We start from the raw sequence: 27,349 nt of genomic DNA, 5'->3' as shown, positions 1-27,349 counted from the left end.
TGGCTTTCAAGTTGGTGCTTAAACCTAAGTGCTGAAGGTAATGTTGAGCGTTTGTTTATTCGTTTGTTTAAAAGGTACGATCACATCGAGCAGCCCAACAGCGCAGCCTGCCGAGGTGTTGCTGCAGGCCACGCCGCCCCACCGCCGAGCGCGCTCCGCCGCCTGGTCCTACGTGTTCCTGCCCGAGGAGGCGTGGAGCGACCTCACCATCCACCTGCCGGCTGCCGTGCTGCTTCGCGAAATCCACATCCAACCGCACCTCGCCTCGCTCGCCAGTACGCCCCTCCCCTCGCCATGCCTTTCTGTGCACCTCCAGCACGGTTCCGTAACTCGGATGTAAGCTCGGCCTTAGCCCTGTCCCATTCGGAGATGTCTGCAAGTTGCAGGGTGGGTCCCGTTCACCGCTGAATCTTGGAATGCGCAAGCGGTTAGCGTAAATTTTATTTAGAAAGGCATAGCACTGTTGTTTTTAAAGACATTGTACTCGCACCGCAGAGAACTGTTGCGACACGACCGCACTCTTGGATAGCTGGCACCAAACTGTGCCACATGCCCTCCCGCTTGGCCATCTTCCGATTCTGTTACGATGACGTTCTCTTACGTCATCAGAACGGAATCGAAGAAAAACTGATAACGTGCACGTACGTGAACGGAATGGGTTAAGATGCATGCTGATTGACTTTGCTCATGAATTCACGCGTGCCTCTCTACGCTGCCCCATGCAGCGTGCCCCTCGTCCGTGTCTGTGGAGCTGAGTGCGGACGGTGTGAGCATGCTGCCCGTCTCGTGCCCAGTCGTCACGTCCGGACTCACGTACATCAAGTTGCAGCTCGTCAAGGCCGAGGTGGCGACAGCCGTGTGCCTGCGCCTGCACCGCCCGCGCGACTCGGGAACTCTGGGCCTCTCGCAGATCAAGCTGCTGGGCCTGACTGCCTTTGGGGGCATGTCTTGCTCCACAGTCAACAATCCGTTTCTGCCCACCGAGGACCAGGTGTCCAAGACCAGGTGATGAGGCTTTGGCCACGAGTTACATCTCGGTGACGACCATAAATAGTGGCATTTCACAAGGAGTCGGTTGAGTTAACAAAATAATGATTTGACAATTGGTACTTGGGTTAGTATACTGTTTACAGGATTTAAACTGGCCTTTTTGGAATCCGAAGATATTAATCTTCCTTCATATAATGAAGGCAATGCATATAATCTCACAGCCAACATCCATTTGTTTTATACTTGTGTATTATGGGTTTTTTTTACACTTGTGCTTATCTATTATCGAGAACATGATATTGTCCAGTCTGTATCCCTGGCGAGGACATACACAGTGCATCGCTCAGTATAATAGTGTGTACTCTTATGTGGGCAAAGGAAGTGAAATAGAAACAGAAGACTTCTAAATGGACACTGATGCTGCTAATAACAATTGTTAACATACAAGTATGTACATGACACCTTGTACATTTGTTGTAGCGCAATTCACGACTCCGAGGCAGGTTGCTGTTAGGGGCTCACGCCACGTTTACTTAAGGGCTTACGCCAGGTTGTTATGGGCTTAGGCCGAACCAAAACCCCCCCCTAGCCAATAACTCCCCAAGGAGACAGGGTACTGGGATCCCTACACCCCGGCTAACTCGGCTCTGCACCCTGCCCCGGCCCGGGACCACCCCCAACCTCGGCCGGTCGGGTGGAGTAGCCTCCCCTAGCCTCGTGTGAGGACCAACTCCCCGAGTCCCCACTCCTACCCCCGACGAACCCCGGTTACATCCCGGGTCCCCCTTTAAATACCCCCCCGGGGCATGACGTCACCGTCCACCACGGCCCGCCAGACGTCACGGCCCGCGACACAACTCTCTCCGAGGGCGCGCGCGACGGGATGTCACCCACTACACCTCTACACATTGATGCCGATGCATGCCCACCTAGTCAATAGGTGTTTGTGACAAATTCAAAGTTACCAATGCAAATAAACGATTTGTTCGAGTAATTTTCCTTCCCAGTAACGTGTTCCTACTCCTGTTTGTCACCCCGCTATTCTGCTGACTACACCCTGCTCCTCCACATGAGTAGCATTGGCTGGCTGCGGTTGCTGCACCACTGCATGACTCACGTGAGTGAGCTGGAGGGCGTGATGGCGAGCGCCGCCGCTCCGACGGCCAACCTGCTGCAGACGTGCGCCGCGCTGCTCGTGTCGCCCTACTGCGGCATGCACGCGCCCAGCATTGAGGCCGTGCTGGTACGGCTCGGCCTGCAGTCCGCGCCAATGGGTCTGCGCCTCATCGACATCTTGCTGAGGGACGGCGCCGCTTGCGGGACGCGCCCTAACGGTGAGTCTAGTTCCGGTGAGTCGCTTGGAACGACCAATCCCTTTTTCAGAGCAGCGAGCTGCGTCATTTCTCTTCTATTGGGCGCTGGATGTCAAAGATACAATTTTCTGTGTTTCTTGCAGATTTGAACAGCCCTTTGCTCCTGGGTAGACTCAATGGGCTGTCCTCTGACTCAACCGTGGACATTCTCTATCAGCTGGGCACCACACAGGACAGCGGCACGAGGGCCAGGTACCAGATGGTCGCAATATTACCAGAAGACCCATCAACTGTTCTGCACTACTTTTACATCACATTGCAGCTGTAAAAGTTAAATGATTGCAATGGACCGGTGCTAATGTGGTGCTTGTGCACGTTGTCCAGGGTGCGGTCGCTGCTGCAGTGGGTAGCCGAGTGTGCGCGGCTGGGCGGGTCTCGGCGGCCCGATGCGCTGTCGTCGGAGCAGGGCCTGTTGGTGCCATCACCGTCCCATGTGCACTGTGTTGCTGCCATCCTGTGGCACAGCTACGAGTTGCCCGTGCAGTACGACCTGCCCGGCTTGCTCACGCGCGAGCTCTTCCAGTAGGTCCCACACGCTGCACCCCCACAATATCAGACACCCTGCAAACACTGCTTTACTTTTTAACCCTAGGATGCATCCATGGGTTAAAGAGACCCAGCATGGTGTCTTTTGTATCGATATTACAGGCTCTTGCATGACCTTCATACAACGCATCTTAACATTTCATTAAATGAACGGATCACTGAATCATATTTTGTGAGCAAATATCTCTTGTGCGGGTCTTCCAAACCCAACCTCTGGGACAATGTAAAGTAAATTAGAGCTTTGTCTCCTAGCGATAGCATAATTATGATTAGTGTGTGGCTGTGTTGACTAGCTGTAATATTTCACAATCGTAAATGACAACATATCATACTGTTAATGTAATTATTATTGCTTTGAATTGAACACAATGTTCTCTTGCTTTGCAGGGCGTTGTACACCTGGTCCACCTCCCTTCCCTTCAGCGTGGCTCTCAAGAAGGCGGTGGACTGGCTGTTGTGCACATTCTGCCACATCCACCCGAGCTACTTCCCAGGACTGCTGGGCTGGCTCGGTGTGCCCCTCCCCTCCCTGCAGGCCCAGCGCAGCATGGCTCTCACAGACGACAGCAAAAAGGCTGATCTGCGTGAGGGTCTCACGGATGACTCTAAGCGCGGCAGCGCCATGCTGAACACCGACGATCGCGTTCCCTTAGCGTCCACCCTGGACGAATTGCGACTGGCGACACTGGCGGCTGTAGCCCAGTCCCCTGAAGCCACACGGCAGCTGCTGGACTCACGGTTTCCCGCGCACCTAGCCCAGGGGTTGGTGGACTGTTGCTTGGCCCTCATTTCTGCTACAGCCTCAAGCCCCAGCTCAGACCAAGCGCCTTGCACCAGCAGAAACGGTGCGTACGCCGAGGCAGACGGCCCACACCACATGGAATTGACGGCAGACCTCGTCACGCCGGTGCTGCGGTTCTTCACCGAGGTTGGCAGCAGTCACACGATGAAGGACTGGCTCGGAGGGCCTGAGGGCCGCCCATTGTGGACGTCGCTGTTGTCCCTGCTCTGCTACTCTGTGTCCACCTCGTCCCCATCCACTTTGTCCTCCTCTGCCACCTCGTCCTCGTCCACGCCGTCATCGTCCTCTGCCTCGCTGTCCACTGGGGGCTGCAGCGCTAATGGTGCCGCCAGCAGTTGCGGTGCTCCGCGGCCGTGCTTGACCTCGCTGGCCTCCGCTTCGCCAGGGGTCCTCACCACACAGCAGAAGAGCAGCATTGAGAATGCGGCGGTTGCATTCTTCACACAGTGCATCTGTGGGCACCCTTCCAACCAGAAACTCATGGCCCAGGCAAGTGCTGCACATGAAGGCACATTGTGGTGGCGTCGTTGCTCTCACCTAAATTGTTAACTCCTTCCATAATCTTTGCATCAGGCCGCATATATTTTTTTAAACCGACAGTTTTGTGGTTCACACTTGCAATTGCCATTCCTGGAGAACCCACAAGGAGTAGCTAGTTTGGTTTTGTTAAACGGTGCCATGTAATTTTGAGGCAATGGAGGGATCCACTCTTGTAGGTGTGCATTGGGTAGGGAGGACTGATGTGGGAGTGGCTGTCTCTCCGTGCAGGTGCTCTGCGAGCTGTTCCACGTGACGCCCCTGCGCAACAACTTGCCCGTGTCGGGCAGCATTTCGGGCTTCATGCGCCGCCTCTTCCTGCAACTCATGCTGGAGGACGAGAAGGTGTTGGTGTTCCTGCACTCGCCATGCCCGGTACGTCCCATGCAACCGCACATTCAGCTTTCTTTATCATTGTTGTAATCCAGCAATCCTATTTTCATTTATACATTGACATTTTTATTATTATTTCACATTCTTGTGTTTTTTATAGAATTCTTATACTTTTTAGTTCTTGGAGTAAATGTAAGGTTGTGTGTCTGTTGGGGGTAAATGCTGTTATGTGGCCAAGAGAATAATATGGCCAGCACCACACCCAGCCACCTGTGATTCCCCAGAGCAGATGTTTACAAAGGCTACACGGGGAGGATCTTTTTATTTCTGTGTATCCGTGCGCTGTCACTGCCAGCTGTACAAGGGACGAGTGAACGCCATCAGCCACATGATTCAGCACCCCATGTACGGAGCCGGCCACAAGTTCCGCACCCTACAACTGCCCGTCTCGACCACGCTGGCCAGCGTGCTCGACCGTGTATCTGGTCAGCAAGACTTTCTAATTCTAACCCCACGACCTTGGGCTCCACAATGAAACCCTTAACACGCAGTAACCTTTTACACTCCCCCCCCCACGCCTCCTTCGCTGGCAATTAAATGAATTGTTATGCATCAGAGTTGCTGTTGAATAAAAATTAATAAAGTATATTTTTTACTTTGAATGTAGCACCGCTAGTGGCTGCAGAGGTTACGTGAATATTACATGAAACATGTGAATACACTCTTGATTGGATTCGCGTATCAAGCGTTAGAATCGCGTTTAAACTTTTGAATCGATGCACCTTTGGGTATACAATTGATAGCCACAGGGGTTCCTCCCCACTGTTCTAGAGATCCCCAAGTGTCAAAATGTTGACAACTTGTAACTGAAATGACAAACATATCGGTAATGTTAATAGCAGAGTTCATAATACGGTAGTCAAATGCATGACTTTCAGTTACTTTATTTAATTTCCAGACTCAATAATTATTGTGGAAAATAGTTGGCACTGCGCTTGAAAATCCTGACCATGTTTAACACTGGCGGCGAGTAATATCTCATCCCGTGTGCACATCAGCACAGTGGAGTGTGGTCTAATAACTCGCACGGCGTGGAGAGGCCCTCTTCCAGCAGCAGATTGACAAAGGGCTGTACATGTTCCATGGCAAACGATGGTGTCGCTAATTTAACAGATGCGCTGTTGATGTGCTTTGCAATTTTGAAGGGTGACCGAAGCGTGCTCTGTGTAGTTGCTCAGCTGCGACCCTGTTTGACAGATACACCAAGCATAACTGCGAAGCTCTTTGGCGGGCAGAAGGAGGAGAAGGAGAAGAAGCCCCAGGAGAGGAAGGAGAAGGGCAAGTTTGACAGTGGCTTGCAGGATGCCTATGGAGTTGTCATGGCTTCCGGTAATATATGACATAACCGCAGTGTGGCTGTGATCACATTTTAAACAGGGCAAAACGTGTCAGTGGCTGTTTATGGAACAATTAGCTACATGTTATTAACTTGTTTTTATCACAAAATATGTTTCTGGATCAATAGCTTCATGTAAGCAATTTGCTTAACTCCAAAAATAAGGATTGCCAAAGTGAGTGGTCGTTATTAAGTGACAGGCAATTTATATTTTTTTTATAGATACTTGAGTCACAATTTGTTAACATTAAATGTTGTCAATTGGTCTTAAGTACTTTTTTTATGCAAGACTAGTTACGTACAAATGATTTATGTACGTTCTCTATATTGAAAATGGCAACGGTATATTTGGTAAGAATAGGTTTTTCCCCTTTTTTCTGGTAAAAAAGTGAAACCTTTTTACAAGGATTCATGTCTGGATTAACCACAACACTTGTGGTCAGAATGCAAACAAAAAACACACTCTAAAATATGCATTGTCCTTGAAACTGATTGGTCCACACCAGAGACAGCTTTCTTTTGAGCCTTGTCTCATGATTCCTTGTAAAAAGGTTTCAGTTTTGTTGCCAGAGAAATGGGGAAAACCTATTCTTATATTTTGGTACTGGCAAAGGAGGTCGTATATATTGTAGTCAAGGTTGGCTTGGTGGTGGAAGTCTTTGAACTCTGTTCGTGGCTGCTATAGGCTGCTGTACATGATGGGGTGGTTCTGGCGCTGATGCCATCTCTGATGCCCTCTCTTGCAATTCTCCTCGGTCCCAACCCTGAAGGCCTCAAGTCGCAGTCAAAGCGCTCTGTGTCGGCGACGCCTCCGCGACCCCCTACGCGCCGCGGCCGAACAGCGGTAAACCCTACCCTGGCCGAGAGGGCATCTGCCGACTCTGCCAGCAAGACCATCAGCATCCCTGTGCTGTTACTGTACCACCGTCTGCTGCCTGGTGAGGTCCCCAGTTGCTCTGCCAGCCCTTCTTCCCCTGTCCCGTTAGCTTGGCCCGTCAGAGATCTCGCTGTGGACACAGGAAAGTTAGGGGAGGTTTAATCGCTACCCGTTTCCTCAAACGGAAATGTTTTGAGATTGGCTTATTTAACCGTTATGTGCACTGCACCTTCATTGTTGTTTTTGGGATTTAACCAAGGTTCTTATTTAAGTTGTAATGACTATTAGTTTATATTTTTGTTCATTTCTTTGGTTCTGTAAAAAAAAATCCACAAAACGAATCGTCAAATCCAGCAATGTCTCTTTTTAAGTATGAACATATTGAAATGTTTTATTGGCGATCTGAAAGTTAGTACATTGTGAAATAAAACTTGGTAAATAATTTCAGGTGACCAAGTGCATGCTGGGTAAGATGTCTAGAGGCTGCCAAATGCCACCTACTTGTCCCAATGCACAGAAAATACGACTGCGTAGTTTACCTCTCGCTAAAAAAACACGCTCTGCGTTGAATATTAACTGGATATTCCGCAGGCAAAGAAAAATGTAAAATATGTAACATTCCAAATATCAATGTGCAACGTCTCATAGAATAATTGAACGCTTATGGTATGACACTAGCATTCTTCAATGTGCCCTGCAGCGGAGGAGTTAAAAAAAACATGTGGAAGTTTAATTGTCTGTCTTTTAGGATAATTCTTGTAAAACACTATATAATGGAAATTAATAGTTGACGGGTTTATTGATGCACTGTGTAACGTAATGCTTTTTTTAAGCTGGAGTGCCAATGCTTTTATAGGATCCCAGCTTTACATTTCCACAGAGGTTCATCTGGAGAACAGCGATACATTATTCTTTCCTTGAAGATTTATTTTTTTAAGTCTGCTGACATTTTCATGTGGCCATAAAGTTATCTTAAAATTGTGAGAGGTGTCATTTTCTGCTGAAGGACAAGTAATTAATTCGAAGCCATGCGGTCTCCCATGCTCCCTGATGGACGACTGTTAAAAGCTTTTAAATGGTGGATGTGAGCACCTTGCATATCATTTACATAATCAGATGTTTCGCTGTCTCGTCCAAAATACAAAAAGTGGCGATATTGCAATGATTCTCCTTTTGGTTCCCCAATCACCATGGGGCCCAACCAGTGCGTTTGACGAGCTGCCAGTGTTTCCAGATATAATTTGTTCTTTTCTATGGATGTGTCGAGTGTATGGCATTTTATATAGCTTTTATCACATTCCAGTCTTGATCTTTAACTGGTGCAGTAATTGGCTCTGCAAATTGCATTTTTCTTTCCAACTTTGTTGGAATACTTCAAAGTACTGATAGACATCTCAAAATGATTTTTTTTAATATATATATTCATAATTGCTTGCAGGGTTCGGAGGGGGGGGTTGATACAATAGTAAGGAAAATGATCAAGAGTCTGTAGCTTGTCATTGCTTTAAGAAAAGTACTCGGTGCTGTTGTTATAAAACAACATCACGTAAGAGTCTCAGACTATCTTCCCTTTAAATGCAATTTTTTGTCTGTCTGTCTGTCTGCGTGGGTACCTTGAGATGTTTTTAACTGACAACCTGTGGGGTTTATCTCATTCGCGTAAAAAATGCAAAATAAATACACAGCGCTATTATAGCCCCTAGATACTATTACTGTAGAGCGGGCGGGGGGATGGTGGGGGGGGGGTAGCAGCCCAGCCCCAGCCTGCAAAGGTGCCACCTTGGCCGGCTGGGCAATCTGGGCGAGGCCAGGGGGCTCTGCACGGGACTAGGCCTCACAACGGCACTTTGTATACTTAATAGATACCATTATAGAGTCGATATATACTGTTATAGAGTCGGTAGATACGACTATAGAGTGGGTAGATACTACTGTAGAGTTGGTAGATGCTACTGTAGAGTCAGTAGATACTGCTATAGAGTCAGTAGATACTGCTATAGAGTCAGCTGATACTACTATAGAGTCAGCAGATACTGATATAGAGTTAGTAGTTACGACTATAGTCAGTGGATAGTACTATAGCGTCAATACATGCTACTATAAATTCCATAGATACTACTATAGTCATTAGATACTACTGTAGAGTCAGTTTTATACTATAGAGTTGGTTGATACTATTACGGTTAGTTAATACTACAGTCAGATACTACCAGAGGGACAGTAGATACTTCTTTTGAGTTAGTAGTTACTACTCTAGTCAGTGGATACCATAGGTGGGACAAAGTCATTGTTATGCAAGTCCAAGTCGAGTCGCAAGTCATCAAATTCATGACTCGAGTCTGACTCGAGTCCAAGTCACATGACTCGAGTCCACATCTCATAGGTGGGACAAAGTCATTGTTATGCAAGTCCAAGTCGAGTCGCAAGTCATCAAATTCATGACTCGAGTCTGACTCGAGTCCAAGTCACATGACTCGAGTCCACACCTCTGGTGGATACTACTGTAGTCAGTAGTTACTACTGTTGAGTCGATACTACTATAGAGTCAGTAGATACTACTATGGAGTCACTAGATAATACTGCAGTCAGTAGATACCACTATAGTCAGTATCCTACTGCAGAGTCGATAGATACAACTATAGAGTCAGTAGATACTGCTATAGAGTCTGCAGATAATACTGACTTCGTAGTTACTACTATAGTCAGAGGATACTGCTATAGTGCCAGGGTGTTTAGGTATATATGCCTACGTGGGGGTAATTAATATTTTTTGGGGGGGGGGGGGGGGCGACATTTTTCGGAAACCTTTTAGATCAAATATTTACCCCCCCACTTTCTATAACTTTTTGGACTTCTGCAAGCCTCTTATAATTTTATTGACGGACAAATGGACAGACAAACGGCATGCCGGGCTTTCACAATAGCTTAGTATTTGTGTATGTATATGTTATGTTTTTAAGATACATTTTTTAATATATTTTACCCCCGGGTAACGCCGGGTACTTCCTGCTAGTGCATTATAAAATCTATCTTTGACTTAGTGCCATAGCATGTCATCAGCAGCTCTTTGCATGGAACCTGTTGACTGTTTGAGGCTCACACTGAATCCTAATCAACCTCCAATAGCTGTTCCTATTTAGAGATTCTGAAGGTCATACCTCGAGTTAATCGAAGAGGCCAAGAAATGCACGAACCACATTTTCTGTAATTCTAACAAGGCCTTCCCACACTGTGGTTTTCGATGTCTCTTTTTACAGTGTTTGCTGGCCAGTGAAACCTCCATAATCATGTAATTGGTATTTTTTTAAACAACAGAAACACAATGCTGTTTCTTCCGACACATGACAGTGTTTGCCAGTGGATATATTTCCTTACCATTAGCGTTGAAATATTATCAATGCAGGGCATTTATTTAGATAACCAAAAACATTTCTTAAAAAATACTTTGCATACCCACTTCATTTCCACATGCTTACACGCTGGACAAAATTAACATCATTATCTTAATTTAATAGCTAATGGCATTTATTTATTTTATCCAGGAAAGCCTTACCAAGTCTTCAAACATTTTCCATGACCGTTTTGAATTGAATTTTTTACTCGCTCGTATGGGGCGAATAACGCTCAGTTTCAACCCACTTGTTCAATTGCCATCTGGCCACTTTGCAGCCTAATGCATTTTAGAGTTTTACAAATCTAGGTGATCTCCCATCCTCTGCCTCCAAAGTGCTGGATTATAGATATGCAGCACCACGGACAGCTCTACTGTGATCAGCATTGAGTCTCACTGCTGGGAAACTCACTTGAATGGTATCGGATCGTCCTAATACATAGTGTTCAAACTTAAATTAAACTATATCCATGAGATGTACAATTAAATAAAAAGTAAAATGGAATGTAATATAACATTAAATTTGGATGATACAGCTATAAATGCGATATTACAGCTGTTCCCATAAGGCTAACCTACGCAGTAATGAGCCACTAGATTCTAGATTTGAAGCTTTCGTGACTGCAAGGATTCATACTCTTAGGTTTTTTCGGTAAAGTCACGTAGGTAAAAATAAAAATAAAATAATAGAAATAATAATAGAAATAAAATATAGCTGTGACAGTCTCATCTGATGACGGAGACTTGTGTTGCCTCCGAAATAGTCGTGATTTATAATTTTATTTCTATTATTTCTATTATTTTATTTTTATTATTTATTTTTACCTACGTGACTTTACGGAAAAAACCTAAGAGCCACTAGATTGCCACTGCAGTGATCCAATGAGCCGAGGACGGTAGACTTTGACAAAACGGCCCACCTTTTTCTCCCACCAGTAATCCGTTACCATCAATTGACGTAGCGGCGTTATCAATAATGACACAATTGTGCCTTAGTCTTGAACTATGACCAATCAACATATGTGGCGCTTTTATTAGAACCTATGCCACTTCCGCTCGCCTCCCCACCCTTGAGCCATGTGAAGTGATGACGAGTGATGGGGCGATTAACGTGCTGAGCAGCAGCCGGCGGAGGGTGAGGGTGTTTTGAGAGTCAATAACCCAACACAATTGGCAAACATCCATCACTGCACCGCCACCACTCTATGCAAATGCACGAACGCGAGAGACATGGCCGCCTTGCAGCCATTTGTTAGCTTCGCCGCATTGGCAACACACGCCGATTCTCTTCTCTTCATTGGCGCACATTTGCACTCCTTCTGTAGTCGGAAATCATGTAATTTTAATAACAGATTCTGCTGTTTGTCATGGTAAAATTGTTTTGTGTTAAGTCAGTCCTTACCCTGCACCTCCGATTAGCACGTTTGGCTACGGACGGTGCGAAAGAAGTTCAACATACGTAAATGTATAATGTTACATCTGAGCGGTTTCATTTATGTACCAAAACCCCTAGCTGCAAGGTGGATATAATTGGCAAAAGTCCCTTTAAAGGCAGCGTGAGTGCAGATGTTTTCTTTATTCAACTATGCATCTCAAATAAGCGAATATTCCAAACAACACGAACTAAAATCTCTAACCATCTGCTGGGATTAATCGAGCAAAACCCACTTAATAAACTGACGGAGAAACATTCACCTTCAGTGACACATAATTTGTTATTGCACTACAGTGTTTGCCAGCAGTCTCGCATACCAATGGCCAGCAAAAATGCATAGGCTGAGTGCAGTTGTGTTTTCCAAATCTAATTGCAGTAAAGTAGTCTGAGTAAATGTTGTTGCAATAAATGTTAATCACCTCCAAATATAGCGGATTCCAATTTGCCTGCTTTGCATGTTGTCAACGAGCTGGGCATGCATTTGGTTTTCTATTAAATATCGTGTCACTTCGTCCCCAGATGCTCGTAAAAACCCACGGTCATCTTTCTCTTAGAATATTAACCGTGGCACATTTCATTCTGCTGTGGATTTCAGTGTCCAGCACCTTTTCTCAAATTTTAAGTAATATTGCCTGTTAATACTGACTTTTAACTTGTGCCTTTTTCGATTTTAATTGCAGCAGAAAATAGCCAAATTGTCTAATTTAAGAACTCAATGGAATCATATATTAAAGCTGTCAAACGAGATGTTCTGCTAATGCGTTAAAAACCTCTTTTGAGACTTTTCAATTAGATTGATGAGCAGAATTTGGATTGTGTTTCAGTCGGTTTTGCTGTACGTTATTGGATAACATTTCCCACCCCAGATATTTGGAGGTTAGGATAAAATAACTCTCTTCTGTAATTCGCTTTAATCTGTTTGTCTATTTTATAGCCAGTCTTGATATGTATACGTTTGTAATGTGTTTTTCTCCTTTCCAGAAAAAAGTTATTCTGTTGATCTTTGTACAGAAATGCAGGAGTCAATTCTTTCTTCTTGAAATACTCTCTTAACCAGCCAGCTCTGATTTGTCTGTCATTCTTGTGTTTTATATTTTTCTTGAGTTTTATATTTCACTTTATTGGGATGAGTCATATCAAGTTGTTTTCGTCTGCGGAATAGGATAGAAAATTCAAATGTGCTTATAATTTAACTGGTGACTTACTTGGTCTCTACTGCTTCTATCTCTACAACAATTCATCACCATTTTTCAATTTTTGGAGGGTTATTTTTTTGGTGTGAAATAAATTTGAATGAAATATGTATAAAAAATGAGCCTATATCATGTAATACAGAAATATCCCGATTGTTAGCCGTTCAATCTACAAAGTGCAAGGGCATTTTAAGCCATTGAATTTATACTACAGACATTAATATTTATTAAGGATCCATATATATGGCTACATGGACCAGATTTAAATCGCCTTGAGCTGTTCCGCATACTAACATGTGCAAATGCAACAGCCTGCAGCATCTGTATTTTGCTCCATTTTGTGGACATATGCACAGCTTTACATGATTTGATGGTGTCACTTGGCCTATTTTGGCATTATATTATCAGCGTTTCAGAAAATCCACCATGGCCCAGGTGTTCGATTTGCAGCAATTTAGGGCCCCCTCTTTGTAGAAAATAGTAAATGTTCAGCTCTTCGATGATTATTTAGTATTTTCAACGTTCCACAAGTATATGTAACATTTTACATTTACATGCGCGCAATTCGAGGGCATCCAGCATGTTTGGAGGTCTCAATAACATGTTGGTTAGCGCACGCCGTTGATGCTCTGTGCCGTCGCTCACAGGTCAGCCCCTTCCTCCCGAGCTCACCTTGGCACAGCTCTTGGCCCTGCTACACGACCTCAAGTTGCCACAGGGATTTTGTTCCATTGACCTCACCGTCAAGCTTGGCTCAAAGGTCATTCCTGACTCCAGCCTGTCCAAGACTGATGCCTACAAACGCCTGAGGACAGAGAAAGGTGAAATCTTCAGTTTGTGGAGAATAAAAACATTGTATCTTGTACGTTATTTAAAAAGCCCCTCAACAGATTTACAGTTCTAGTAATAGTTTTAATTTCTTACTGTGAATATATTTTTTCACACAATGCCATCCGCTAAAAATAACAATACCTTACAGTCCTTTGTCAATCTATTGCTTGATGAAGGTCTTCGCAATCACTCGCCCCTGATGTTAACCGTGATCGGGAATCCAACTCGCATCACCAAGTTTACGACTCTGTGTGCCAACCAATGCACCACTGCTTCCCCGTATATTCCATAATGCGTTCTCGTATATACCCATGCATATTACTCTAAGCTGTTGTTTTACACTGAGCAGGGTCTGTACCTTAAACAGATCACGTCCAAGCCAGGTTTTTTAGTCTAAGGACCTGGCTTGGCATTTGCAGGTGAGGTTCTGCCACGAAGAAATGAAGAGCGTGTGTGTTTGTTTGTGCAGAGCAAGGCGTGGAGCTGCCGCTGGCATGCGTAGAGGCAGAGGGGCTGCAGACTGTGGAGGAGTCCATGGACGTGGCCCTGGACGAATCTCTGCTGGAGACGGCGCCCGTGCAGTCTCCGCTGCAGGTGTTTGCGGGTCTTGGGGGCCTGGCGCTTATTGCCGAGCGGTTGCCCATGCTCTACCCAGACATCATTCAGCAGGTCAGTTCTTCAGATTGCCTCTCCAACTACTGCACTCTTCATCCTTGCCACCAGCTGTGAATTCCTCTCCTTCCTTATGGTAACCTGGATGTGGATCAATGTTTTTTCGACTCGAGTGTGAGTGCTTTGTGGGATCTTATTTGATGCGCTCCGTTGAATTGAGATTTTTTTCAGTTCAGGATTTTTTATTTTATCACATTTCTGTATGGTACGCAGATTATTTTCAGATAGCATTGCACTCCTGCCTTTAGTCTTGCCCCAGCTCATTTGTACCGGTATTTAGTGGTAGTTACTTCTGCTAAATGTGCTTTAAAAAAAAAACACAGTGATGTTTTTTGAGCTGGCAGCAGATTTAATTGTATAATGCGATTTCTTTTCACCCAACAAAGTTGTCATTGCCACAATATAACACTTTGAATGCGATATGGTCTTCTCCCTTAAAATTGCAATGACATTCTTGGTTGAGTGATGAGAGCAGAACATAATAAATGGGTAAAATGAAATATTTATTTTCGCGAGCATTTTAGCAATGCAGACATTCTTTGCTCGCTCGGCATAATTTCCAAATTGGTTATATTCCACGTTGGGTCGCGGTAATATGTGACATGGCGACAGCTTGGGAGACCTTCACACGGCAGCAGATAGATCGTGGCTGCTGATGATACGCCGTGTGTAAGTAGCACATTTGCGAATTGATGATATCCTGTTTCACGAGCCATGTATGTGTTGGTTAGGTTTGTTGTATTGTAAGAGGTAATCTGAACAGCAGGTGGTGTTAAGAGTCTGCCAAATTGATATATAACAAATGTAAGTATTTGAAGCATGCTTCAAATGATGGAAATTCTCCCGTCTGATGCAAAGCAAATGGTTATTCAGATGCAAAATTGAAAGACCCTCAATCCTTTGAACAGATTGCTATTTCCATGTATATTGTTTTCTGAACCTTTGAACTAAGCCACGATGGCAATGCATCACACATTTAAGAAAGTATTTTAATGAAATATACTGTTTACCAATATAATCAAAACACCCACCCTCTATATATTGTTTGGTGCTTTAAATATTGTCATTGCAAAGCTGTTTGCATTTTAACCAAAACAAAAATGCATGCTATATATCTGCTTCTACATTCATCTATGAGGGGATTTGTATTTGTAATGGCATGTATTTTCATGTTGTCTGACATTTAGTCTACAAAGTGCATACAAAATCAATCTGCCAGAACTGTAAGCAGCATGACATCAAACATAATTATGTTCGTTGGGTGCGATTTGTATAGGGCTTGTGAAATATTAGTGTCTGTGGGTGTAAGCAGCTAAGGTACTGGTAGCTAATAAGGGTGATAAAAATGTTTTTTTATCAATTCAATGCATCACGCGTTTTCAATTTGAATGTTATGTTTTAAGTGTCACGGGCGGTCACTGCGCATGCTATAACCTGGCATATTGCGGCTTTAACCGAGCATTCCTATTGCTCTTTTGAACTTTTTACATTTTGGATTTTGCTGGTGCGTACTTGCACATGCGGGGTTTGTACAAACAGGTCGTGTAGGTTGGCCGTAAACCTTTTCCCGTACAGAGCGTTTATAACCTGATTACATGAGCTGCTGTTTTGGTAATTACACGAAGCAGATGTCTGCTGAATGGAATGAGGCACTAATGAGATGGTATGTGATTAATATGGCATTTGCAGTTTCACTAGCTTGCGGATTTGTGTACGGCTTACTTTGTGGGTTCGTTTCCATGTGGACTGTGCTGCGGCCTTCATTTTCAAAATACTTCTCGGGGGATAGTTGTGGGCTCACCGATGCTGTAAACGTGACCATTGTGAAATGCATTGTGGATGTTTTTTGTGACTGGCCAGGTGAGCGGGCCAATGATGGCTGCATCGGGACAGGACCGTGGCACGCGGGACCCTGAGCAGTTTGAATGGGTCACATTAGAGCCGAGCGGGGAGATGGGCGGATATGAGCCGACGGAGATCCTGGAGCCCTGCGTCGCACCCTCCACCTCGGGCTCCACCGTGGCGGTCTCCGTCGCGAAGCCTCTGCCGCGGCCGCCGTCTTTCTGCCCCATCCCTGCGCATTCCCTGGCCGCGTTCGGCCTGTTCCTGCGGCTGCCCGGCTACGCCGAGGTGCTGCTCCGGGAGAGGAAGCATGCGCAGTGCCTGCTGCGCCTCGTGCTGGGCGTCACTGACGATGCCGAAGGAGGTGATCACCATATTTCCTTTGTTGTTTCCCATTATCCTTTACAGTTTTTAATGGATGTATATCTTTCTCCCCCTCTGCTTTATTCTAAAGAGGAAAAATGGGCTAACATAAAAAAAAGTAATTTATACTGTCTGATCCAGAAGATGGCTGTTCTGGTTGTTCACCTCCCGCTGACATACCGCCCACTCCAAAGATTTTGCTCCATCTGAAAACCTCTCCCTTTTTTTGCGGTTGTAAAGCAATTTTCCTTCAGCCAGACCAGTCTAACATTCTTATAGTTTTGATCTGATGGCAATTTTATTTTCATTTTAACAGTTGCTGACATTCCAGGAAAAATTGTGTCATGAAAAATTAATGGTGCTATCTTTCCCCCACAAGTTTTTTTTTAGAAAAAAAATTCCCGATGAACAATTTGGAGCACTTCGATGTGGCAATGGCTGGCTACGAGTTCACGAGGAGCGAGCGCGGTTGGAAGTGAAAACGCAAGTGCATTGCGTGCTGTTTCTAGGAGCCGACATCTCTCTCCCTTGCGCGTGCGTGTGCGCAGGCCATATCCTGCAGTCGCCATCGGCGGGTGTCCTGCCCACGCTGCCCTTCCACGTGCTGCGCACACTCTTCAGCTCCACGCCGCTCACGACGGACGATGGCGTGCTGCTGCGCCGCATGGCGCTGGAGATCGGTGCCGTGCACCTGCTGCTCGCGTGCCTCTCGGTGCTGTCGCACCATGCGCCACGAGTCAGTAGCTCCAGCCTCACGCAGGCCGAGGTGAGCTCTCGGGCCTTGTGGAGGTGAACGTTACTTCATAATGATGAGTACATTTGGTATCGGGCTATCACAAAGGCTGCTATTAGGTTTGCCAATAGGTTGCGATGTTGCCATCTGTTTTTACCCGAGTTAAGCCTTCAGGGAATTTTTCTAGTGTAGCATATTAGAAACAACATTTTATATTGCCATCCAAATTTAAAATGCTTCAAGAGAAAGAATGAGTGATGTGTTGTTCAGTCAAACAAACTCACGTTAAAGACACCATAGTGATGGTGAAGAAAAATGTGGGCTTGGGCAGGGCGCATGTTGAGAAGAGATGATGACCACCGGGCAAGACAGTTGACGAATTGGCAGCCAAAGAAAATAACACGTATCAGGGATGACGGCAGTGGTGATGAAGCGAAGACATCCACTCATGTGCAGGAGCGAAATGATGGACTGTGTCATTGCTGGACTGAGCGATGCCAACAGTGTGGGGGAGGCCTTCATCCAGTAGTTGGTAGAACAAGGCTAGTGATTTACTTATTGACACGTGTTTTTTCGTTCCTATTATAACACGAAAACTTCAAGTCTAAGGATGGCCAATAGCTAAAAATCTTGCAAGGGGTGAGCCCCTGTGGAGAGGAATCTCCATGTGTACATGGTTGTACTACCAAATGCACACGCCGTAGGTAGTCGAGTTACAAAACCGGCATCTGAAATGAGAATCGGGTGGTGCTCATCTCCATTGACAGTCCTAATCAAGTTGCAGCTATTACAATTCCTACCAATATCACCATACGTCCCTGCTGTGAAAGAATTGTAATTTCTTGTTCTGTAGCTGCTGCTTGGTTTCAATGAATTACAGTGCAGTAGGGTTTTAAAAAGCGTATAAATGCAACTGCATCTCCAGATGCTCTCCAAATTATTTGATTTACGTAGACGTGGTGTTTGATCCACAGTTTCCTGGGAATGGCTGTGGAAAAAATCTCGTGCATAGTAGGTTTTGCACTTCCATTTCTGTTATCCACTTTTTACAGCATGGTTTGATGTAATCTGCACCCTTAAGATCACCTGAAAAACCCTGATACACTCTATGTCATTGTGAAAAGGCAATTCATTACAGCTGGCAGGGTTGCACAAGTCATTGCACAAGGGTCAGAGCACCTTGTTTGTGCCAATCTCTTTGCATCTGCATGAGAAACGTGAGCTTGCACAGCCTTCGCTGTTTTACAATACATTTTAGTTTTCATAAAACCCCACACTAAGAGGGATATGGAGGATGGTGGTCGAGACTAATGGTGGAATGGCAGCCAAAGTAGGGAAACGCACAGTGGAGATGATGCGATGAAATCTGCATGTGCACAGGATTGTTGATATACAGGATTGTTGAATCACAAAAGAAAGCTGTCTGGTGTGGACCAATCTGTTTCAAAGACAATGCATATATTATCAGAGGTTTTTTGTTTGCATTCTGACCACAAGTATTGTGGTTAATGCAGACATGATTCCTTGTTAAAGGTTTCAGTTTGGTGTTTTTACATCTTAACACCTGTTTTGTTGCCAGAAAAAAGGGGAAAACCTATTCTCAATCACAAGACTGTTATAGATGGCTTTCTTGGGGAGGTCTTTGTCCAGTAGTGGGTAAGACCATGGCTGATGACAATAATGAAAACATCGGTGGCATCTAAAGTTGATGCACTGCATCGTCTACCTTGATTTTGTTTTTTGCATCTTTGCTCAATGTCAACGTCATTGCAATTACATTGAAGACTATTCGGAGAGCCTGGATATACTCAAATTGTAAGCAATAGAAAAAAATAGAAAAAAGTCATATTATTTCAATTTTTTTTGTTCCAATAAAGCATGCAGTCAGTATCTTTGATACACACCTTTAAATCATGGAGTATCCTCCATCTGGGAAAATAATAAAAAATAATTGAACAAGGATATCTTAAAATGGCTTTAGTCTTGGTTAACTCCAATTCTTATCAACGTGTCACATTTGAAACCTGTGCTGATGATACTGCTTATGCAGGTGGCACTTTTTACAGTGAACATTTGGGTCTTGTGCAGCATCAGTGGGTGTGAAAGTCGGTCTGGGTACAGCTATTCATTACCATATTTGGCAACCATAAATCTCCATCTGGGTACCATTACCCTGCTGTAAGTAATTCGGGGATTAGTGTGGAACACAGGTGATTTTTCCTTTCACTTCCCCACCACCAGTCCCTGAAGATGGAACATATTGTGATATTCTGTGCCGGTCCGCTTTGATTGAACTTTATTTCTCTGCCTCGGTTGGTGTTGATGGATACAGCAGCCTGTTTTGTGCCAAAGCTCCTCTCTCTTGCTGAGGGAATGATTTACGAGATGGCTGCTTTGTAACGAGCTGCCACCGGTGTGTTTGTAAAATTCTTTTTACGTCCCAATTTGGCTGGAGTTGGGCAGCCTGCAGATTCTCGGATGCTGATTATTTTAACCACTTTTTCTTTGTCAGTTCAGGCTCGATGACCTTTGAAATTGCGCTTTTGGGGAAACCACATTGCTGGGAGTATTAACTGGCCATCTTGAAAATAAATTACAAGCGAACGAAGTGCAAAGTTGTTAAAGACACTGAAAGACATCGTCAAACAAAGAACAAAAACGTTTATTTAAATGGAAGTCTGCCGTTTGCATTTTTAACCAAGATTGTGTAATTCTGACTGGGAGCTTTTAAAGTGCTGAGCCAGATCAAAAGGCAAATAAAGTTGGTGAAAGTTGTAAAAAGGATAATAACATCTAGGGTGTCCATTGACGTCCAAAATGAAAGTGTGAATGGCCAACTGTGCATGCCAGGGAGAGATAAAAAGAGCAAAAAGAAAATTGTTTAGAAGCGTAGTCCTGCACGGCCCAGCTTAACCCCTACGAGACCTTGCATGGGCAGCCCAGTCTACAGAAATGCACCATTATATGACATGCATGCCGCACTTACTAAAACATTTACTAAGCATCTTCAAGATCCCAGAGCTGTGTATTAAATATGGCAGCAGAGTCTCAGTGCTGGCACAATCGCCTCTGTCCCCGGGCTGCTGGTTTGACTCTGCTGTGTGTGATGCAGTGAGTGGGTGGGTGCATGGGCACATATTTGCAGAGTATGCTGTCCTCAGCTTGAATGTTAATATGGCCGACCAAGTTGCCTGCTGATGGGTGTTAGGCCCAGTCTCGCCTACGCATTTATGTTGGAGAAACAGAGATATTTGCACTGAAAATTAAAACAAGCGACTTGCCGTCTCCCAGAGTGATTTGGCGAGCTCCAAGAAGCTTTGGGCGACAACAGAAAATAATGGGACATATAACTTCCTGTGATGTGACTTCTAACGGAAAGATGCTATGATTTTGGCACGATGTTATGATATAGTCACCACTGATTGGCCCTTCTACCAGTCCATATGTTTGTCCTGCTGTTGTCACTTGAAATAATGGGCACTGCTACATAATCTATTGACAGAGCGATAATACTGGCACACTTTTGGCATGTAGTATATAACGACAGAGCGACGCTCTTGAAAAAATGTACGTGTGGATTGAAGCTTTTCGAGCATCGTTTACAACTCCAGTGCTTGCGACTTCCCACAAATTGTCCTTTTTCGTGATTACCAATCTCTTGTGCTCATTGGTAATAATGCTAATTTGTAACGCGCACAATTTTCACTTGCCTGAAGGCAGCGACCCTGACGCACATTGCATGCACCTGATGTTTGGTAGTCACGCAGAGTTGCAACGTGGGGGGTCGCTTGGACCTGTTGAGAACCCAAAGCACCCTTCACCGCAGGAAGCTGGTGGTGGCTCGTTCCACCGCAAAATTAACCACGGGCTGTGGCGTGTTCCTTGGGGGTGAGAACAAATGGAGCTGGCCAGTAAACAAGCCTTAAACAGATGCAGATATTTAATAAGATATTCAAGTTCATCTGGTTAACGTAATTCATGCAGATTAGTGGCGGTGCTCTATCATAAGCTGAATAACAAATCGGCTGCCCATGTAAATGACCTGCAAGAAGTTCAAAGGATATTTTATGTGTTATTAGAAAAACACAATATGGTAAGCAAATACCATTGATGAATACATTTTTTATCTTTTGCAACATTTTTTAATCAAGGATATTTATTTTTGGTGGTGATGTTGCTGATGTTTCAGCTCTTAGCGATTTGGGTTTTTTTATTCAATATAATGCAGTGTTGTGTGAAAAGACGTAAAAATGTTGTTCGCCTTTTACATTTTATTGAATCTCAGCTATTATATGTCTTGGTTGATGTAAAAAGTTCAGCAATTCAGAGGACAACTGCCATTATTCCAAGGTCGTAACTCTTTTATGGCACCCTCGGAGATTGTACCGTAAACCGCATAGGAGAATTCCTCAATTGCATTGCGCCCATTGTGCTGCTGTTATGAAAGCTTGTGCACAGTACAGCCTGACAGCATTCAAGTCATCCACCAATTGAATTGCAAAGGTCATTCAAACAATGCTGTTCTCTTGCATAACCATACAAAAAACTATCTGAGTGTTTTATATTATTCCAGCTAAAATTCAGTATTCCACGTAATATGTTTTTCATGCTCTCACCGTTTGAAGATAATTAATGATCGTTGTGCGTCATTGCTACTTTGATACTCTGGAACATGATCTGTCTTGGGGAAAAATTACTTTGTGTAAGGAGACTGTGGACCACTCGTAGGCTGAAAGAGATTATTTTGAGAAATGTGCCCTATGTTATTTATCTTTGCTCTGGTGATGCATTTGAAAAGTAAAAAATGATGCCCCAGGTAGCAATGGGTGACTGTGCCATAATATGGTTCAATATAGGTTACTCGCATAAAAATGTAACTCCGCGATGCTGCATGTCCAGTGCTCTGTCGCGGCTCGTGAACATTTTGCTTTTTACCCCCCGGCCCCCACCCTGGGTAGATGGCGACGGGCGGGGCTGGGCAGGTGGCGGCTGGCCCCGGAGACGATCAGCAGCTCTACTGGGCTAAAGGGACTGGCTTCGGCACTGGCTCCACCACCTCGGGCTGGGACGTGGAGCAGGCACTGAGCAAGCAGCGCATGGAGGAGGAGCACGTCACTTGCCTGCTTCAGGTACCGGCCGTGGCTGCGGGTTCCGCGTATAGCCCTTCTCTTGCGAGCGCAGTGCATGAAACCGCCCACCCTGCGTTTGGACTCTGCTCTGAACCATTGTGAATTGAAGCTGGTAGGTCCCTGCTTGAATCAGACTGCTTAACGTGGACATTTAATTCAGTGAGCCTATTTTATGTGGCTGACTTTTGGTGTCATCTTCACACAGGCATTCCATTTATGTGCAATTACTTAGATGATTGCACTTTCAACCCAAAGCCGTCATTCTATTAAATATGCAGAAGCAAGCCAAGCGGCATAATTGATGTGCTACTCAATGCCTGTGTGACTTTACGAATGGCTGGCCACACGTTTGTCATGGAATAACTACTTGAGTGTGACACCATATTATTTATGAATGGGGCGAGCATCCCTGAGCCCCACTTATCCTTGGTGAAAATGAACTGAATCGGTCTCAACACAAAACGTTGTGTTTTTTTCAGAAATGTTAATGGAGTTCCAAACCCCCTTCCCCCATAACAGCTCCTCCAGTGGAACTGGCATGCTAGAGTGGGCAGGTGGTAATGTTTGGTAGCTTTCTTGAAATTCTGCCATTCAGGATGAAGCTATTTATAATTTAACACGATTTCTTAAAGTTCAGGCAAAGTTAGTTGAACCGGCCAATTTTCAACTCTGTGAAGAAGTGGTTTTCCACTTGAGAAGAGCAATTTGCTTTAATTTATCATCACAAATGACAAACGTGAGCAAAGGGTTTCATTAACGCTTTGATAGTGTGTGCATTTCGCCCATGTTTTAAGCATCATAATCCATGATCTTTTTACTGCTGGATGAAAGGTATCCCAAAACGATTACTTCTTTCTCATTGTTTTGTGTTGCAAGAATACATCTAGCTCTTGCACACTTGCTAATCTAATTGCTATATTTCCATGCTAGATGTATTCGTGTTCTGCCACTGTCAATAATCCTTTCCAAACCAATGTATATTTAGTCAATATGATGTGTTTGTATGTTCTCCAATCCTCGAGTTTAAATTTACTTTATCTCGGTGCAATTCCACGCATGCGCCTGTTCATGCTTTTAAAAAAAAAATGTGCAGCTTTTGTTTCTCCTGTTCCTGATAATGTTTATAGGCTCCCCGACCTTACGAGCAAACTGGGTTATGGAATTATTCTATACCATTGACCACATGCCATCAATCAGATTATAGTTAAGACTCATGAATATCAATCTCTCTACATTAAAACTGATTTTTTATCCTACAACCTATCGGCTCCACAGCCTTCTTGGAGTACACAATTTCAGCAGCATTGATTCAGCACAAGCAAACTTTGGACTATGATTATTTTGCGTCATGAATGTCAACTGGTATTACGCCTTGCCTCTGTAGACTATGAAATTCCATTATACCGAGTGGAAATTCATGCAGCCATCCAAACTCTAACAAAACAAGTCCTGCAACATTATTTAGATAATTTTTGGGATAAATAGAACTTTATTACGTTAAAAAGTACCAATTATAAATGGAGTCGTACAGGGAGACAGAGCGGCATTCGAATTTTTTTTCATAAAATTTTATTTCAGAAACCATCTCTCTCTGCATGTGTGTCTGCCTTTCATTCTTACCTTATTTGATTTGATTTTCTACGTGACTTTACTGAAAGAACCAAAGAGTCATTCCTGCAGTCACGAAAGCTTTGAATCTAGTTTGAACGTAATAATCATCAACTAATGGAAATGAACACGAGTAAATTATTGAATAACCTCATAAAGAAGGCCACAAAGTTTGGTAATGTTTCTTAGGTATTGTATTCTTTATCTTAAACTAATAATTATGCTCCTCCGAATATCTCATGTCTTTAAAATACATCAGGAAATAATCACTGGTGGTGTTCGATACACTTACAGTTTGCTTCAATTTTTTTCAATCAGGCCCTGAGCAAGTCACTGCCTCATCAAACGAACAAACAAACATCGCTGAGGAGCAGAATCCTCTGCGGGGGGCGACGGTCGACTTTCGTTGTGCTTTCCAGCGGCGTAATTCCACGTGTGCGCGCCTTCCCTGCCAGGTGCTGGCGAGCTACATGAACCCCGGCGGGGTGTATCCTGCTGCGGAGGCGCACGGTGGGGAGGCCGGGCGGCCCAGCCACACGCCGCTGCCGCCCATGCTGCTTGAATTGCTGTGCCAGTCGTGCCTCACCCTGGCCGTGGCCTCGTATCTGCGCAACGACTCGGGTAAGTGCCTCGCCGCACAGTCGGCCGGACACCAAGGAAGCGTTGTTGCCAGCCTGTTGATGCCAGTAAAGTTTCTCTAGATTGTGCTTTGTTTCGGTTGTGGGTCTTGTATTATTTTGTTTCTGTCGTTGTTGGTCGTTATCCAAAGTGGATTCCCTGTTTTTTTTCAAGCAATTATTTTAATGTTGTAAAATGCCAAAAAGGTTTCAATATTTATTAACAGGTTTCTTTTAACAGACACATGATATTGGGTTTATTGGAAATGTGAATCTTGTTGTTTTGTGCTTTGTTTAAATACATATTTCAAGGATAACACACCTTTCGGTCATGCAGAGTTTGCATTTAAAATGGGATTGTCTTTTTTAAGCTTTGTGTGTTTAAGGTTTGTGAGAGAAGTGCTTGATCGCAGAGATGGACGGTGTCATTTGTGCTTGAGCAAAAAAAAAGAATATAAATAAGCTCCCTTGGGTCAGCATTATGTTGGTAAAGAGCTTTTATGAAATATTTTATCCTGCAATATGCAGCATGGTAATGAGCTGTGCTCATATTTTATTTAAAGTCTCTGAATAAATAGAGTTGATGCGAATGCAGCACTGCGACGAAAGCCCCTTCTGTGGGTCTTGCCGATTCAGAATTTTCATCTTGGTCCTGGTGAGATAATTTCACGCTAATGCGTGATAAATTTAATTTGTCAGAAATCAGTTCCTCTGCAATTTGATGTGTTATACACATATACACATTTGCAAAATTGGTTCTTTCGTAGATTTGAATGAGCCGTTGGGGCTGTGACTCCCAGTGGACTTGTGCATTCTCTGCAGCAATAGCGTTTGCTGCACCCCCCCCCCATCACCACCCGTCGCCATGCCGTCCAGTGAAATGCAAGCACGCACCCTTGGGAAACAAGCTTTAGCGTTACGATGGGAGGAAACCATAGAACCCTGGTGGAAATTCATGCAGAACAAGGGGAGAACATATAAATGTCACACACTGACACACACACCGAAACTCTTACTCGCCCACAAACAACAAACTCTGCACACAACACTGTATGTTCATGCAAATGTAAACCCTAGCTCTTGCCAGAAAAATATACATGTGATAGGTTAGCCGTCATAGCAAAGCTATATTTAAATTAGAAAATGACCCACATTATGTTATTTTTCAAAATGATCGAGATATCTTGTACAGTGGAATATGCTGATATGCTTCTGGTACATTAATGCTGTCTTGTCATCAAGCATAAAAAGAAAATATGCGTGTGATTCTTTGAAGTTTTGGTTGTGTGTTCAGATGTAATTCTCCAGCTAAGAGAGGGTGCGTCTGCTGGGAGTCCAGAGTTAATTTTAAGCTTGTCACATGTAATACATCACACAGGAGAGCCTACAACTCCTCTTTTCTCAAAACCACCTCTAAAAAATACATCTGTTTTTCTATCAGCTTTTTTTTATTGCTGTTGTTTGTGTTTCATTGGTCAGTGTTGGACATCAATTTACGGTGTTAATACAAATTTTAAGTGAAATCGTGTTTGGCTTGACCTAACATTATATTACCGTTGTGTATGTGTGCATGCACGTGTGTTTGCGCACACCATACTATACACTTGCTGCATATATGTTGGATTTTAAATGAGGCTGAAGACAATTAGCTAAAATAATCCTCATTGTGCAACTTGATTGAGCATTATAAACTCGTTCATCATCTGAAGGTAATGTTTAATGCAATAAATATGTATTGCTTAATGCCTTACAAATGCAGCCCTACATTCATTACAGTTTCTCACGGTTCATAAAATGGTAAATATACGTTTCCGTGCAGAGCACCAGTAACGTGATGCAGTATTTGACTGCAATTATGTGTTGGGTGTGTGTGTGGTGTTGAATCGGTATGCCTGGGTGAGTGGTAGGCAGCCGTTCGGCCACTATACTCCAAACCCGTCAACCCAAATTTGATTCCCTCTCACGACCAATGATGCTGGCATATATTTGAATCGGTCCTAGTGGACCTCCCCGAGGTCGACTCTGCCTTAAACGAGTATCTGGTACAGTGTGTAAAGATCAGTACTGTGGAGACGAAGGCGACTGGGCGTGGGTGTTGGCCATGCCACCCCTCCATGTGCCGTGCCAGCCTTCATAGGTGCTCACTAACAGCACTTGTCCCAAACAGTCTGTCTAAGGCTGTACAGGGGGATCTTTGTCTTTTTTTTGGTCTGTATGCACTGGAGATTGTTTTCCCTTGGAGCTCGTTGACCCCTTGTTGTACTTACATGTGCTCATTTTTAAACGTTCCTACACAACTCCCCATTGTTGCACAATGTACTCTCATGTTACGATGCCGCCACACCTCAAAAAGCAGAGGTTACGGTGTTACACTTTGCCGCTAAACACTTAGTAACAGAGCAGCCTTGCATAAATCTCTTGTAATTAGCTGAAGGTAGGAAAGGAGCAGATGTTATACGGGGCACTTTCTGGGATAATTCCAGCCTTTTATAGTTGTGAGCGGGAAAATCCCTGAAGCAGATGCTGCCGCTAATCTGAGAGGGCCAAATTGGCATTTTGAGAGAATAAATCCAGAGTGGGGGAAAAAAAGAGCGGTGTTTGCTATGGCCGATGTATTCAAATAATGAGATTTTTAATGGTGCACGGTTATTGTTGAGTAATGGCATATTGGCGATTGTGAA

The 27,349-nt window shown here is 44.2% G+C and overlaps 1 protein-coding gene across 5 annotated transcripts in view; it reads left to right on the top strand.

Moving 5' to 3' along the window:
* The window catches only part of BIRC6 (baculoviral IAP repeat containing 6), a 149,365-nt gene that overhangs the window by 40,457 nt on the left and 81,559 nt on the right, over positions 1-27,349 (top strand). For all 5 annotated transcript variants that reach the window (XM_078858192.1, XM_078858191.1, XM_078858190.1 and 2 more), the window contains exons 51-66: positions 75-275; positions 726-1,005; positions 2,068-2,324; positions 2,447-2,555; positions 2,688-2,885; positions 3,297-4,200; positions 4,480-4,623; positions 4,937-5,066; positions 5,839-5,970; positions 6,748-6,915; positions 13,521-13,694; positions 14,174-14,373; positions 16,237-16,582; positions 17,130-17,347; positions 22,273-22,443; positions 24,507-24,672. In XM_078858192.1, the coding sequence (XP_078714318.1) occupies positions 75-275; positions 726-1,005; positions 2,068-2,324; positions 2,447-2,555; positions 2,688-2,885; positions 3,297-4,200; positions 4,480-4,623; positions 4,937-5,066; positions 5,839-5,970; positions 6,748-6,915; positions 13,521-13,694; positions 14,174-14,373; positions 16,237-16,582; positions 17,130-17,347; positions 22,273-22,443; positions 24,507-24,672 (3,798 nt within the window). The remainder of the gene's footprint in view (positions 1-74; positions 276-725; positions 1,006-2,067; positions 2,325-2,446; positions 2,556-2,687; positions 2,886-3,296; positions 4,201-4,479; positions 4,624-4,936; positions 5,067-5,838; positions 5,971-6,747; positions 6,916-13,520; positions 13,695-14,173; positions 14,374-16,236; positions 16,583-17,129; positions 17,348-22,272; positions 22,444-24,506; positions 24,673-27,349) is intronic.

Source organism: Lampetra fluviatilis, chromosome 7 (assembly GCF_964198595.1).
Source record: "Lampetra fluviatilis chromosome 7, kcLamFluv1.1, whole genome shotgun sequence".
Classification (NCBI taxonomy): domain Eukaryota; kingdom Metazoa; phylum Chordata; class Hyperoartia; order Petromyzontiformes; family Petromyzontidae; genus Lampetra; species Lampetra fluviatilis.
The sequence above is the reverse complement of the archived record's forward strand: the minus strand, read 5'-3'. Positions and strand labels throughout refer to the sequence as shown.